At 39.6% G+C, this 17,260-nt stretch overlaps 1 protein-coding gene across 1 annotated transcript in view; it reads left to right on the top strand.

The window, feature by feature from the left end:
• LOC148125659 (uncharacterized) overlaps positions 1 to 17,002 on the top strand; it is a 41,127-nt gene extending 24,125 nt beyond the window's left edge. Inside the window, exon 4 of the mRNA XM_087934953.1 lies at positions 16,758 to 17,002. Coding sequence (XP_087791079.1) covers positions 16,758 to 16,875 — 118 coding nt within the window. The 3' untranslated portion in view covers positions 16,876 to 17,002. The remainder of the gene's footprint in view (positions 1 to 16,757) is intronic.
• The last annotated feature ends 258 nt before the right edge of the window (positions 17,003 to 17,260 follow it).

The following is a 17,260-nucleotide window of genomic DNA, read 5'->3' on the forward strand; positions in this document are numbered from 1 at the left end:
CAGCAGGAGACGTTCTGTCTCAAAGTCAGCTCTGCTTGAGTTTGTGAATGAGAGGAGTGGATCTGTCCAGACAGAAAACACAGCATTTCTTTTGTGCCTGGAAGTTGCCAAGGCATTGAGGCACATTTCCTTCCAACATCCTATTTCCCCCACTCCCCCAAGAATTAATGTCCCTTGAAAAATTAATTTATCTGGTGTTACTCAGTGGGTTCAAAGGCCTGAACTGAGGAACATTGATCTGTGCAAGATGTGCCAAGAGCAGAGAAATGGCTGTATTTTCTTTAGCTGGTAATGTATCTTGTTGCAAAACTATAGCCACAATGACACCTGTGGTAGCCTGAGTCTTCTGTAAGGATCAGGATAAACCCTATCATTAAACAGAGAAAGTTGCCTCGGATAGGAAATAGGAGAGAGGCAGGCATGTGCCCAGCATACTCTAATCTAGGCTGCTTGCCACAGGTGCAATGGAGTTTATTATTCTTCCATCAGTGTTGAAAAAATATCCAATTACCAGTATTCATCTGCATGTAGAATGGAAAGGGGGCAATAGTGATGCATGTGGAATGTATAAAAGTTGATGTTATGTTACTTTAAAATTGATTAATGTCTTGATAAAAACATAGAATAACAGAGTTGGAAGAGAGCTTGCAGGTCATTTCGTCCAACCCCATTTAAGCAGGAGAGTCTATACCATTTCAGACAAATGGCTGTCCAGTCTCTTCTTGAAAATCTCTAGTGATGGAGCACCCACAACTTCTGAAGGCAAGCATTCCATTGGTTAATTGTTCGCACTGTTAAGAAATTCCTTCTTAGTTTTAGATTGCTTTTCTCCTTGATTAGTTTCTATCCATTGCTTCTTGTCCTGCCTTCAGGTGCTTTGGAGAATAGATTGACCCCCTCTTCTTTGTGGCAGCCCCTCAAATTTTAGAACACACTTCAATGGTCTTCATAAAAACTGCTAAGCCCTTTCCTTAAATTTACAGTTTTAAACCTCGCTCTCTCTCTCTCTCAAGAAAATAAGCAAGTTCAGAGAGCACCAAGAAACCCCTCAAATGCAAAAGTACTGTCGTTACTGAGAATGTAAATATACATTTGAAATTGTTATGAAATTATGTTATGGTTATTGTGCATTCTCGTTGATGAAGTAACAAACAAGCGACATGCATATTAACTTAAACACAATGAGGACAACAGAATGAAGTGAAATGCAAATGGAGTGGACAAAATTTGCTGATGCTACTGTGATTAGCTGACAGTTAATACTGATTTGTCCTATTCTTGCATTTATTGTATTATAAGGTAGCCAAGTATATATACCGATTGCCTCTCTTATTATAATACAGACAGCTTTCCTATAGTTCAGGGCCTCCTATTAATAGACTTAGAGAGACAAAATTTCTCCCATAGAACTTTTTTAGGTTAGGAAGAGAAGGCAGCCATGGAAGCTGCAGAGTCATCTAAAAGCATACTACAAAAAACAGCAACGACTTTAGTTTTGTTCATTGATTTATTTCTTAATAATTTGTAATGATGTTTACAGATACAAGGATATAAAAACTAATACAAACTAGGAAAAATATAAAAAGAAAAAAGTGCAGAGAAAAAGAAAAAATTAAAGAGAAAAGATAAATGATTTTGCCCTTTATCTATAGAAGTCCCAAAAATTTCAGTAACTTATGACCTCTGGTATTTCAACAAAAAATATCTTCTTTCCATATCTCATTCCTTAAAACTGCATCATTCAGTCCTAATCAGCAAAAGTTCATTAAGAGTAATCAGAAACAACAATATATATAATTTTGATCAAATAAACCAACTTTGTGTTCCTTTGGTTAACTTTTTAAAACCTTGATTTTTAATCCCTTTAACTGGTGTCCCAAAAGTCCATTTCTTTTCATTTTCTTTTTTGCGTCTTCTCAAAAACTTATTTATACTATATACCTGGTAAATCTAAAATAAGAAAATTATTCATGTCACTTTTCTGATTTACTATGTGTATAACCCTTTTAGCTAGTAAGGCCTCAACCAACTTCCTTTGTATATTCAGTGTAACAGTTTTTCAGTATTCTTCTTGTAGCCTGACAATTTAAATAACAGATATTCAGAGTTGGAAGGGACCTTGTTAGGTCATCTAGTCCAACCATTTTATATCCATTTTTAGATCCACATTGAATCAGTCTGTTTTATCCAGTAAAAGTTGTTCCTCTAGTATAATTTATTTTAAAGCTATATTTATAAACAGCAGACAATCTTAAGAGTAACTAATAAATACATAATTCTCAAATATCCTTGAATTCAAAGTCAGATTATTTTGCTCCATTCTGTATTAAAGGGTCTTTTTTTAAATGTAATCTTTAGTTCTTTCTGGTTTCCTTTAGTGACATTTCAAAATCCCCTCTTATCATTTTTTAAAAAACATTTTCTCACACAGAAGTTTCCTACACTTAATTTCAAAATCTTCATAGGAAGGATTCTTGTAATTCACTTTAATAACTTAATTCAAGTCCTTCTATAGCCTCTTAAACTGTTTACAAGTTTGCAAAATTGATGTTCTAATTATCCTTTTGCCAGTTTTTTTTTTCAAATCTTTAAACTTGCATGAAACTTCTTTCATCAAGGATAAAAAGAAACTCACCTGGTGTAATGAAACGTGCCTTTCTGATTCTGAAGGTACTTAATATCCAAAAAGCCATTAACAAGCAATTTCCAGAAGAGATTAAGAAAGGAAATGTGCAAACCAAAAATTTGTTTGAAGGTATTGTAGGAAGTTATCACCCACCCCTCTCCTAAAAAAATGAAATATTCTAGGAAATATTAAAAAGACAGAATATTTCTCTAAAAAGTAGAAACTCAGAAGCAGAAACTCAGCCCCCCCCACCTTTGCTAATGGGCCATTACTCTGGCCTAGGCCAGCCTACTTTATATAACAAAGATCTCCAGGTAGAGTTATAGGAATTGCCCAAAGTCCTTTCATTACATCATCATCCAGCAAGGTTCAACCAAGCCTGGGACTCAGGACAGCCTACAGAGTTGCCCCTGCATGGCCCCATGGGAGTCTGACAACCAATCAGAATACAAGCTCAAATTCAAATCCCAACAGAGGGTATAAAACCCAGGCACACTCAGCATATCAGGCCTTCCTTTTTTTCCTTCATCTTGAAGCATGTGATTGTTCTTTTCACTTTGCTCCAAGCCATATGGTCTTGTCCACAATTAAACCATTTTTCCAAGCAGTCACCATGTTTCCAGTGACTTTCTTCCCCACTTGGAACTGAACCCAGAAAGATAATTCTTCCAACAGTACCAAGCTGCAGCTCGGGCAAAATGGCAGTGTTTCAACTCTTAGAACTCTAAAACCTTTCAGAGACGTACAACTCTCCTCATGGGGACCCCACTGTATGGAATGCTCGTGGATAATCCTGGTTCTCTCCTTACTCTGGAGAGGAAATCAGAGGAGTTGATCCAGTAACAGCTCCTCCTTCTGCTACAGTCATTAGTCTGCTCTTACAGAGCCACCTTCAGCTCATTGTTGCTTTCCCAAGAGTCAGTTTCATTGACTGATTGATTGGCTTGATTCAGTTTGTCACTGCCCAATTCTAAACTGACTGTAGCCAGTTCTTTTGTCAGCAAAGAAAACTTTTCAGAAATTTTGTCAACCAGAAAAATAAGCATTGCCACCTGAGTTTGCTGCCAAGAGGGCTTATTCTGAGTAATAATAGCTTACAGTTAACTCAGCTGATATTGGTAGAAAATAGATAGTATTATGATAGCCACTACATACTCACTGCATCCAAAAAAGGTCTATAATACTCAAAAACACAATAACTTGACATTCATTTCAGTCACATCAATGTATACTTATGATATGGAAAGGTTGTTGTAGGAGTAATTCAGTTCAAAAGAAATCCAATGACATTATTTCTAAGATACATCTTCTTATGAAAAGAAAAAACAAAGAAAAGACTGCTATCTTCCACATCTTCAGTATCTCAGAATTTTTCTGGCTCTTAAAAATGTGCAAGAGGCACTATCCACACAAAACATTTGGACTGTTTATTTTAAGGAGGTGATGGACAAGTAATACCATCTATTCTTAAGTTGATTTTCAACTGAAAGAACTGAAAGAAAAAGCTAGAATATGCCCCTTGGACTGGTTTTGTATATGATTAGTATTGGGTAGCAATAACAAAGAATGAAGTCTTGGGTAATGTTGCAAAGTAAACACCTTCAAGGTATCCACCTGGAATGTGTCAAACAAACAAGGACATTAATTTGTTCATAAAGAAGGCCTTCAAAAGAGTCAGCAAGAAGTTGCTGTCCTTACTACTGATACTCCTACATAGACTTAGGACCACTGTTGAGCCCAAAATCTCTGTTGCTAAGTAAGACAGTTGTTAAATGAATTTTGCCCCATTTTACGATCTTTCTTGCCACACTTGTTAAATGAATCACACCATTCAAGATCCACATCGCTGGTAATTTATAGGGTATTAGTTAACATATAGTTCTACTAACAGAAACTGCTTCTGAAGGGGAATTCTCTTTTCCTTGCATTTGTCTGCCTGAGCTATTTTAGAGTGCAAGATGATCAGAAGATAAGCAGTCTTCTCATGTTTGTATCTTGTCTGTAGTTACTCCAAGATCCTTTATATTCCCTGATAGACTACAAGTACAATCATGTTTTTAAAGTGCAAGGAGAAGGGGTGTAGATAGCATGAAGTTAGAGAAGATTAGATACTTTGCTTTGGTCTAATTCCCATATTTTTTTATTGTTCAGTCTGGCAGACAGCACAAGTTCCTAAGAGATTTGTTCCTAATGTTCCTTCTCCCACTTCCACCCCACCCTTCACCATCCTTTCTTTTTGCTCTGAGGAGCTGGTTGGTCTGTTTGCTTAGTTTAAAAAAAAATGTCTAAGTTCACTTCAAAATGCAGCATTAATGCTAAGGGAAGGAATTGTGGTGGTATTAAATAAGTTGTTGTTTAGGGAACAAAAAGAGACAACTTTTAAGAATGGAGGAGTGTTGGGACAAGCTATTATTGTTTACAGCCAATTTCAATAAGGAAAACTAGATCCTCTCTATGTTTTACCATAATTAAAATATGTAACCATGGGCTGGGAGTTTGACAGTCCTGCTCAACAATATTCAGTCTCAAAACATGAGAACATAGATAGTTATGGCAAGCTTGAAGTCATACAAACTCCTGATCACTGCTAATGCTTGAAGTTTCACAATCCAAAAGGATCCTAAAGTTTGCACTTGGTCTTTCAGGGAGAATGCACCTTCATTAAGAGCTGAAAATATCCATCCAGAATAGTTGAATTCCTTACCTAAAACACCTCTATCTTATTCAGCAATAAGTTTTAACCTGTTTCTTTCATCCATCCAACTTGAACTCCATACTACATAGGCTTTTTGAGATGGAAATGAGATGGAATTGAGTAGCATCTGTATACTGAAAATGCTTCCATATAAAACATCAAGAATGGTCTTTCCAATGTTTGCATACAAATGATGACAAGCAAGGGGGCAGGATGAAAACTTGGGATAACCCATGAATTAATGGCCATGAAAAGTATCTCAGCACTACCTTCTGAGATATATAACTAGGAAAGAGTAGAACCTCTTTACACCATGATCAATAATACAGAAATATACCATGGTTCAGAAGTATACCAAAACTTAGGAGAACCAATAAGAACACACTTCTCCCAGCACATTATCTATTGTGGAGTCCTGGGCTGTTTCCAGTCTAACTCCAGACTGGAATAAATGAAGGAATTTTGCACCATCCAATACTACCTGGAACTGACCAGGAAGATTTCTGATAATTCCAGAAACTACCGGAACTAAAAGGTTTCTTTCTAGCAGGCTCATTTCAACTTCCTTTAAGTAAATGGAAATCACAATATTAGTCCAGGAGGCATTGGCTACCTCAGAAATCCAGCTGTCTAATCCAATCTTGACAACTTCCACAAGCTAGAAAGAATAACTATTTGGTGAACAAGTGGGAGGATTCCAATTCTCCAATACCAACTTAATAGTTATACATTCTGTCATTTTGTAGTTTATACTTAATGGATTGGCTCCCAGTGATTAGTATGATCTGAACTTTTTTCATTTTAGATATTTTATACCAGTCTATGCCGTTCTGATATTTGAAGCCAGACTTTCCTATTATGTCACTAATAGGCAAAGTTTTAGGAACAGTTTCTCAAGTCACAATCTTAGCATGAAACTCCCTACCTTTGAGGATGTATCTTCACCATTAAAGTTTGTCAATATATTTAATTTCAGTAATTTGTTTAGACTTTTGTGTGGACATTTTTCAGTGTTATTTTATTTCATGAATTGGTCTATGAATTATATTATTTCCCTTTTCTAAACAGCAGGAATTGTAACACACAGCAGTAGGAAGTCTCTCTCTCTCTCTCTCTCTCTCTAAAAGATACTTAAGCAGTCAGACTGATCTTTGTTCAGCTAGATAGGTGTTAAATTCTGGATAATCAGCTACACTACAGAACAGAACAGATGGGGGGAAGAGAGAATTCTATACCTTATCAGCTCAAATTTGCTGGGGTCACTGTTCAAGCTTTTACTCTGGCTACAGACAAACTGCCCTCTTGTCATTACCTCTGCTTGTGTAAACTCCAAAGTTAAACAAAACCTAGAGCTGCAGACAACATTTATTACCTACTTTAAAAGCAGGCTTATCGTGTGTCAGTGTCTGCTCCCCAACACATTTTCAGGTACTCCTGACCTGCTCTATCCTCATGCAGAACTTTCCATCCAAAAAGGTTGAAGATTTACAGAAAAGCAACATAAATCACGTAACAAGTGGGAATGTGCCTTTTTCCTGCACTAAAAGGTCCATGAAAGTGCCTGCCCCAGCCACCCCTAGTTTTTCCTCTTAAGTTAGTTTGCTTTATTGTCATTGCACCTCGTACAATGAAATTAAATACCATCTTCAGTGTACATCATACATAAGAAAACTATAAGAATAACACAAAACACACATCCTTTATATTCTAGACACCCCAATGAAAAGCTTTGTCCCCATTTGAGGTTCCTCTGATGGCTGCCTCCAGTTTCAATCGTCTGAGCTTTTACTGGGCGCTGGTTGTTTGTCTTCATAATTCATCCTCTTTCCTCCCCCACCCCCAGTCATTCCTACTCCCGATTACAAATTCTATATAATACAATTTAGAAGAAGCCCAAGGCTTTACTTGCTTAAGACCTGAGAGTTGATAGCAATTGGATCTGTGCTGTTAATGTAGGTTCCCTTTAGGCAAGTCGCTTAGCTTTGCTTTCCCCAATTCTTTGTTCTTTGCTTCATTTATGTCACAGAATAAAGCCTAGCCCATCATGTTTTCTGCTGGTCTCTGAAACCAGTTAGATGCATATGCATTTTCCCCCAAGGAGCTTTGTTTCTTTGTTGGCAGACGTTCCTGCCAGTAGAGTCTCTGCATTATTTTCTGTTTGCAGAAGCTGCTATTGTCAGATACATGCCATGGTTCCCATATGAAAGAGTGCAGATGCATAATATCATAACTGATAAGCGTGTTCCTGGATATCTGGCACTTTCTGAAAGGAGGAAGTTGCATACATCAGGTGAGACAGGCTCTGGAGAAAGCATGTTAAAATGGCATGACCCACAATTTAATTGACTGAAGGTGTGTGTGATATGTGATATGTGGTATGAAGGTGTGTGTGATATTCCAGCTAGCCAGATACTGCCTTCTCTGACTAATAATTGCAGGCCCTTCATCAGTGAATCAATCAGCAAATCCTTTCCTGGTTAGATTTTATAATCCAGATGGTATTACTCAGATTACGTATTGCCTTAGGTGAAGTTCCAACTTCAGTGAGAAAATTACTGCTTTACTAAATACTCAGCAGATGCTGAATCAGAGGCATTTCCCAGTTGCAAAATTCAATTGTGTTTTTTTTATTTTCAGCACACCCAATCATGTGCTACATTCTTACCTGGCCATTATATGCCAACTCAGAAAGACCAAAATAAAACAGCGATGGTTTCATTATAACTGTAGACTTCAGAGGCAAGCTTTTTAATTGAGCTATTGATCCAACTCCAATCCCAGAATAAGAAATTATTAAAATCAAAGGTGTTTTTATTATATGGGTCAATGGAGAGAGTTTGCCCTCACTATAATGCCCCCCCACAAAACAATGAGAGAAGTTTGGGGGAATTAGTGGCTCACAACATGCATACATATAGTACACTACCGGATACATACCCAGCACATAATTGGATTCAATGTTTCTCCTCTGTATATAGCTGCCACTTTGTGCATCAACAGCAGCTCCCATAGAACTCAGAATACCCCCACAGAGGCCAGCTAACTGAAAGGGAAAATATAGTACAACCAACTTATTTTTTTAAGCTGCAGCCCTTAGAAAAGCCCTTAGAGAATATACAGCCAGGTGTGTAGAAACAGAATCTCCATTGGTGGATTCCTACTCTGAGTAGACTCTTAGAAATGGACAAAGCATGTTTACATCTAATAGGAAAAAAGTGCAGTATTATGTATCACATTTTATAAAAAGGGGAATAAGCAAGAACATTCCAGTGACTTTTAGACATTTCTTCCAAGTTTTATGCCAAATATGATGTTATGTGCATAAAACAATACTGTTCTACAAACCAGTGGCCCCCAACCTTTTTTGTGCCACGGCCTGGTACCGGCATCACAAAATGATCCACGGCCCGGTACCGGCATCAGCACGCATGACAAGGCAAGGCAAGCCGAGTGACCGGCCAGCCAGCCGTCCCTTGCTTCTCCCCGCTACCTTCAACTCCTCCTTTGTACCTTTGTCGATGGGCTTCGTTTAGGACAGTCGCTCGGCTCGCCTTGCCTTGCCTTGGGTGCTGAAAGAATCCTCGCGCCTTAGTTTCATTTGAAGCCCCCCCCCCTTCGATGAAACTAAGGCGCGAGGATTCCTTCAGGACCCAAACACCGCTTTCCAACCGGAAAAGCTCACCCAGAAGCACTTTCTCGTCAAAAAAGATGGCGGCACCCAGCAAACTGGTGGCCCAGTAGGAAATGTTCCACGGACCGGTACCAGTCCACAGCCCGGTGGTTGGGGACCCCTGCTACAAACTTCCCTGGCTGCTGTTGGGCTTCCAGGTGTAAGCCAAAGTGCTAGTTATCATCATGAAAATCCTACATGTCAGGCTCAGCCCAAGAATGACAGAACAATCTAGCCAAAGTTCAAGATAGAAGTGGGATTACTCTTAACCTTTGTTAGAATTCACCTTCCACTTCTAAGGTGCTATAAAAAATTAGAAAGCCTTCAAGATCTCCACTTAAGCTGCGGTTTTGCATTATATGTAGAAATAAGTGGACAAGATTTCTGTTTCCCGTCCTACAGTACAATTGTATTCCCTGACCCTTCATGGAAATGTAGTTGCTGGAGCTATGGAAAAAAATCAGAGATAAATGTTTTGAATGAGATGTCTGTAGAGTTGCTATTGTGGTACAATCTTCTTTTTTTCATTTTGGTGGCACCATTATAAGAAACATAAAAGCTTCTGTCGGTATAAGTCAATATCAGAAATGCTTCATTCAGGAAGGCTGTTATATATCTCTGCTTTCAGACCATGCCCTCCATATACCTCGGTGGGAAACTTGGTAAACATCCAATGGAACCTCCAAGTGCTTCAATGACCCGCTAAAAGGATGCAAATTACCAGCTGTTTGCAAGGAATATAAATCCTTCCATTCCCCACTATCCTGTCAGAGCTGAAGAAGCTTCTTGGATGAGAAGAAAAATGTCTTCTAAAGAAAAACCAGGAAGTTCAATTACCTTCCTGAAAAAGCACCTTTGGGACAACCATGACCTGGATGACTGAGAATCTCTACAGACATCCAATGGAATTGCATCTCTGCCTTTGTAGTGTCAGCTAAGTAGAAGGTATCATCCCTTACATCCTCTACTGCCCTAAGAAGGATGAAATTAGGGAGAAATACTATGTAATGTTGTTATGATCTTTGGTCAACATGATAGACTGGCTGATAAATCTGTAAGGCAATTGGTGGAGAGCCTCTAAGAACAACCAGTTACCGAACTATTTATAAGGCGAATTCAGCTGCTCGGGAAAGATTAAAGCACCATTCTCAGTGAAGAGAGCTGGAGACCAGCTGAGCCAAAGCGCAGCAGGAATAAGAACCTCGGATAGCTCCAAATGTTCTGCCAGCAGGAATACTGTTACATCACTCTGAAGTCTTAAGTAGGGAGTCAGGATTTATATTGTAGTCAGATATACTGACTGTTATATACTATTAGAACTGTCAAGAACCCTCCTCTGATTTTGTTATCCTACATCTCTGTAAGATCAGACCAGAGGGGTGGAAATGGGGACACACGGTTTAAGTTTGATGGCTATGCCCTGCAGCTAGGAGATTCTTATCTGTGGGGGATTGGCTTCCATTATCCTTCTGCCACATGCTGCAAAGCCTAAGAGACAGGGATCAAAACAGTCTCCCCATTTGAAACATCTTACGTGGCTCAGCGTTTGCAGGGGCACAGTATTCCCAGCATGTCATCATTCTCAGAGTACTATGGGAAATGAAAAGGGTGTCCACTGCCCTGTTCCAGGATTGCCTATTGCTGAACAAACCTGCCAGTCCTGGACAACAGTAGTCCAACAGTAGACTTCCTAGTTGTTCTTAGAATAAACTTCTTGCAATTATCGTTGAGTAAATTGTTTTTGCTCCCTTATGGTGCTTACTAATTTCTGCTTCATGGGGATTTGACTTCAGCATGAAAAACCTGTGAGCAAATTATATAATTGCTGGGCTTTTCTATTGAGGTCTAATATCTAAATTTAGATCATCCAGTCCCATATTAAAGGAACAGCATGACACAGCCTTATACATATTTCTTTAGTAAATCAAAAATCACCCCTAGCCATCCCCTTATTCCCCAGTAACTGGACTTTAGAATTGAAATTTCATTGCTATTTCTCAGAGCCAACCTTTGATCATTTCATGTTCACAATCCCAGTCATAAAAAATGGCTCCTCCCCTTTTCTTCTTATCTCACTAATCCATACCTAAATTTGCATTCATTGTTTATTTCCTAGTTTGTTCTGGCATACAATCAAAAGCATTACAAAATGAAGTATGTTTCTTGCATCTTCAGTGCATAAATTAGGAATGTGACTGGCCTTCTTACATATGTGGGTGCTTTCCCAAGAGCAGTTTCACAAAGGAAGATTTCAGATTTGAAGACATGCAAATATCAAAGGACTGTAGTCTGTAAAAGCTAAATCTGCCTGGTTGTAAATTCAGTCTGAATACTAGTAATAGTACAGGCCATTTTCACCCTCCTGGAGGCTTAAAGAAAGCCTCTGGAACCCAGGGAGGGCAAAAATGCCCCTCTCTGGAGTGGTGCAGGAGGCCGACTAGGCCATGTCCACCATGGCCACACCCACCCAGCAACTGGGCAGAGAACCCTTTACTCAGTGGTGGTATTTGACCGGTTCTGGACAACCAGTAGCAGCGATGAGCAATGGAGACCAAATCGGTTCTCTTCACTGCTCTATGGTTGGCCCACCTGCCCACCCGGGCTCCCATACTCACTTTTATGGCCAGAATTCAAAGTGCAGCTGCTTTGCGCGGCACAGAATACCACCACGTGGCAGCTGCTGCAACGACCACCATCGTGCAGGCTTGCAGGAGGCAAGTTAGAACGCCTCTGCACCTGCGCAAAGTGCGTGTTTGGTGCACGTATGCACGCAAAGTGTGTGCATGCGCGCAAAGCACGGGCACCAAGCCACACCCACCGAACCGGTGGCAACTTTATTTGAATACCACCACTGCCTTTGCTAAAAAAATTTGAAGCCCACCCTTGGTTACAATGGCACTGAATGAAGGGATTTATGACTTGTCTTTGGACTTTTAACCATTGCAGTGCCCCTGCAGTCACGCAGACAAAATTTGGGCACTTGGCAACCAAAGTTATTACCTAACTACCTGTGGTCATGTGATCACCATTAATGGCTTTTCCTGCCAATGCCCCACAACCAATGTCAATAGGGAAACTGGAGGAAAAGTTGCAAGTTGACAAAGTCTTTCCCACCAGCCTTTCTTCTCTGACACACATTCTTTGCCTTCTTTTGTTGGCCTCACATACTAATACCCCCCCACACACACACTTTCTCTGGCTCTTTTTACTTATGCACATGCACACACACACACACACACACACCTTCCCCTCCCCCTCTTTCCCCAGTTCCCCTATACTCACCTTCACCTTGAGTCCCCACTGCAGTACCACCACCACCCGAGTTGCGAACAGCCAATGATAGGCCTCCAAGGCCTCTCCTATACTCCCTGCAGCACCCCATATTCCCTACCTGGGACTTCCTCCACTTCCTGCTTAACAACCTGTAGATCTTGAGTTATGATGACAACCAGGCCAGGATTGAATTGTCAGAAAGCAGTGAGGTCACACAACATCACCCTTACAACTGCAACACCTAGTGATGGCAATGCCTGTCGCAACTATATTTGTAACTTGAGAATTCATGTCAATGTCCTCCATCTTGCATTCATTATGGTGTTTGCTTGCTCCGTTCTTGGGTTTTCTAATCAGTGGAACACAAACTCTCCAATCTAGCTTAAGGAATATAGAATGAATAGATTCTATAGATTCTATAGATTCTGTGAAACAATGCTTTAAAAAAAATCTGGCTTCATCAGATGTGAGATCAGATTGCCTGGTTCAAGGAGCAAAGAGAAGCAAGCAACAAATACCATAGTGACAAGAAAAAGTTCTTCCAAAGATTTAAAAAGAGAGAGACAGAAGCACCAAAATTTAGAAAGCAGCTCAGCAACAGCACAGTATATGAGGAAGAAGTCCCAAATATCCAGGAATGCAACATCAAAATATAGAGCTGGAGCTGAACAAACAGAATGCAACAATATCCTAACTTGCCTGGCATATTAATTTTGATGTTCTGCAGAGCCAAACCATTATATTTTCTAATTCACGGGTTATGGCTTAGCATGTTGTGTGCAATTAGTTGATTGTGGCTTATTAAATGAACCATGGCTTTGTCTGCTGCCTTGCATTCCAAATCACAACAGTTCTGTTGTGCCTTTTAAGGCATTTTCTAAGAACTTGGCACGAACAACTGCTTGTGAAACAACAATTTTACTGACAATGCTACAGCACTTTGGGTCAGGTTGACATTGCCAAACCCGCTGATGAATGTTTTAGGCCAAACAAAAGCACTGTGTTAACAGAGACTTTGAAATGGTCAACACTAAGCTGGGTCAGACCCCAAGCAGCTTGGTTCTTGCAACATCATACTGATATTCTGAGAGTAATCTATGTTTCCAAGCAGTTGATCACTGTTTAGCTTAGCTTGTTTTGTGGCAATACCACAATTACCAATTCAAAATGAGCTATTCTTTTCTTGCAATTGTCATTGATTCCCCCCCCCCCGCCAAATGCCATTGATTTAATGGTATTTGGAAGATTAGACTTGGTAAGAAATGGGGACCACATTCATCACTCTTGTGAAACAGCATCAGGCTATTTTCAAGACATGTTACAGAGAGTTCTACATCTTCCTTTAAAAGAATAAAATCTGTTTTTAAAAACAAGATTGTCTACACAGACTATCAGTTTCATGGGAATCTGATTTGTTGCTAATCACAATTATATATCATCTGTGGCTTCCCACCAACTTTTTGAGCCACAATGGTGCAGTGGTTAGAGTGCAGTACTGCAGACTATTTCTGCTGACTGCTGATTGCAATTTGACAGTTCAAATTTCACCAGACTCAAGGTTGACTCAGCCTTCCATTCTTCCAAGGTGGGTAAAATGAGGAGCTAGATTGTTGGGAGTAAGATGCTGATTCTGTAAACCACTTAGAGGGGGCTATAAAGGGGTATACCGTATAAGTCTCAGTGCTATTGTTATTGTTATATCTGGCTACTTCTATTTTTTGGAGGGGGGGAAGGGCTTCTGTAGTTTTCCCCCCCTACTTGCCTCTCTCTCTCCAATGGTCTCTCCCTCTTCAATCTCTATGGTAACCGACATCTGGCTACCTTACCATAGAGTTGAAAGAGAACAGAATGGCACGATTTGTATGAAGATTCCCAGCAAGGTCAACGAAGATTCACGCTTTGCTGATCACTGTTGTTTTCTGCAGTGTGAGCGATGATGGATATTGGTCTTTATAACAATGTGGCCAGCAATACTTGATAATCTGTCAAAAATGGCATCCTACAGGTTGAAGCAGGAGAGAGTTCAGATGGTATTTACCATTTCATCCTGCGCGCAACCTCTGCTTCACCAAACTATCAAACTGGTATGCTGGGAGATAGGCAGGGCTGTCTTAACGCATGGGCCTGATGGTCACTTGCCCGTGGGCCCCGTGAGCATAGGGGCCCCATACTAATCTGTGTAGGTTAACCCTTCAATGCACCTTGTATTATATAAATATATTATGCATATATTATGCAAATATATGTTCAATTTTGTTGACCATTTACATTTTTATTCCTGTGAGTAGTTGTCGTGGGGGCCCCAGTACACTGCTTTGCCTGGGGCCCATAATGCTGTTAAGACAGCCCTGAAGATAGGTTGACATGTGTTCACTGCATTCCCAAATAAATGCCACATACAGGTTTAGAATTAATCTATTACTTGGGCAACCTGATGCCAAATAGAGGCCATCTGTCAGGTCACAGCAATGTACAGTATGGTAGCATATTTTCCTTTCACTGGAGGAAAGCATGTTAAGCCAGCTGTCCGGATGAGCCATTACAGCAGTGTTCCCCAATTTTGACAACTTTAAGACATGTGGACTTCAATTCCCATGCTGGCTGGAGAATTCTAAGAGTTAGAATCCAAACATCTTAAAGTTGCCAAGGTTGAGAAATACTGCCTTAGAGTATCAGATTCTGTGTAAAGCTAACTATGTATGTTAGCAAACACTACTCAGCATTGATTTTTGCAAACTATAGCAAATTTCATCTTGTCTCCTGTTCGTTATCATGTTCAAAAAGCAGAACCCAAAGAACCTGTGAATGTATGAAGGGAGGAGACCGGGGCTAATTCCAAAATATGTAAGCCCACCTTTACATACTCTCCATTTGCAAAGGAACTTTCCGCTATGCATTACAGGCATCTATTCAACTGTAATGTATAAGCCATACTCTAGAAGCTTACTGCAAAGCTTAATTATCTAACTACAGCTAATTGCAGAGGCTTTATAGTATGTTGAAACTCAAAAGGTGGAGAGACTGGAATGAAGCAATAACTTCCATATTTTGGCAGAAAGAAGAAAGACACAATTGAGATAGAAGCTATTGCTCTTTAAAATGATACTGGATTCAACAACTTTCTGTTTGGTAACTCCACTCCAGTTAAATTTATTGACCATTTTGAAATAATGGCCATTCTTCCTATCCACAAACCACCTTTTGTGTTAATTTTTCAAAGTACTTATTACGTAAAAAGTATCAAAGAATATCTGAATGTATTTTCTTCAACTTCCCACATTTGGTATTTGAAAGTTAAAGCCAGTCTTCACCAATTTGATATTCTTCACAGGATTAGAACTAAAAGTCCAAATCAGTAAATTGGCTAGTAGGAATTCTGGGAATTGTCCCAAAATCTTTGGATGGTTGATTACATTGCTTGTTTGTAACCTTGTGTTTTTAACTAAAAATCTCCACAAGTGTTTTGTAGAAATGCAGTTTGAAACTAGTGTTAATAAATTAAGGACTAAGAAATACAAATACACAAAGAATTCTGGAAATTACATCTTGTTCAGATTTTGCTCTGGATTATTTTGTAGGTCTCCAGACATAAAATCAGTGCAGGGATAAAGTATAGATATGACCAAAAGATTCTGTATGATAAGCCACAATGTGGTTTGCTGGGTTTCAGCTTAATGTGTGGTATAAATCTAGCTAATTGTGGTTTATTCAACAAACAAATGATCAAGCAAAGCATGGCTTATAATGTGCAAACTCAATAGTTCCATCAGTAAGTCTATATTTCTCCACTTTTCTTTTCCTCTAACACAGATGGTCTAAGCTGGTAATGGAAAGAAAAAGGATCTTTTATTACCCATAACAGTTTGAGATACATATTTTCATCTATGCCAAGGTCAAATGAGTGCTTCTTCAATTTGCAGTGTAGTATGTCTTGTCATTCAAAATATCTAGGTGATGGACAAAAGTAAACTTTGGCTAAGAATTTGCTCTTGTGAGAAGACTCCTAGTTACATTATTCTCTGGTCCAATTCTATGCCAGGTTTTCCTAACAATCAAGTGTTTTCTAATAAATGTTGATGGATTTATAACATGAAGGTATTTTATCTACTGATCAGAAACAATGTAATTCCTTGTTGACCCTGAGAAGGATCCAAGTTAAATAAAATATGTTGAGGAAAAGAGAGCAGAAGAAAACATAACAGGCTCTGTAAAAGTTACTCCACTCCACCAGATTATTTAATTTTATCTCTTACTCTCCCTTGTTTCTTCTAAAACCAAGGGTCCAAAGTTGCATGCAATCCTTTGTCTCAAAACAGTGGTGGGATTCAATATTTTTTTACTACCAGTTCTGTGGGCATGACTTAGTGGGCGTGGCAGGGAAAGGATACTGTAAAATCTCTATTCCCACCCCACCCCTCGTGGAAGGTTACTGCAAAATCCCCATTCCGTCCCCACCCCGCTAACCTGCTTTCTAGCTCCATTCTCCTTTGCAGGGCAACAAAAGAAGACCCAGCCAATCAGCTGGGACTCAGGAGGCAGAGAATAGATGGGGACGGAGCCAGTCAGAACTTGCTGGATACCACCTCTGGTCTCAAGAGCACTGAATGGTAGACCTCTGCTTTCTTTTCCTATGGTCCAGCGCCTGCCTTCCTATTGCCAAAGCAGCAGTATAAAGAAACCTTTGGTGATTGTTGGGGGAGAGAGACCAACCCAAAAGGTTCCTGTTCTAAGTGACTTTGCTTTAAATCACTGGATTAAACCTAATAACCTGCAAGCGTCTTTCTAGGACAAGGGTCTTCAAACTTGGCAAGTTTTAAGACTTGTGGACTTCAGCTCCCAGAATTCCTGAGCTAACATAACTGGAGGAGGAATTCTGGGATTTGAAGTCCACAAGTCTTAAAGTTGCCAAGGTTGGAGACCCCTGTCTGATAGTGTTTGGAACTAAAAAGGCTTCCCCATCCTTGCTCCAACAGCCCCTGTGGCTGTTTGTTTTTCA

The sequence above is a fragment of the Pseudonaja textilis genome, chromosome 5 (genome assembly GCF_049901715.1).
Source record: "Pseudonaja textilis isolate UNSWEBS1 chromosome 5, rPseTex1.2, whole genome shotgun sequence".
NCBI classification, from domain to species: domain Eukaryota; kingdom Metazoa; phylum Chordata; class Lepidosauria; order Squamata; family Elapidae; genus Pseudonaja; species Pseudonaja textilis.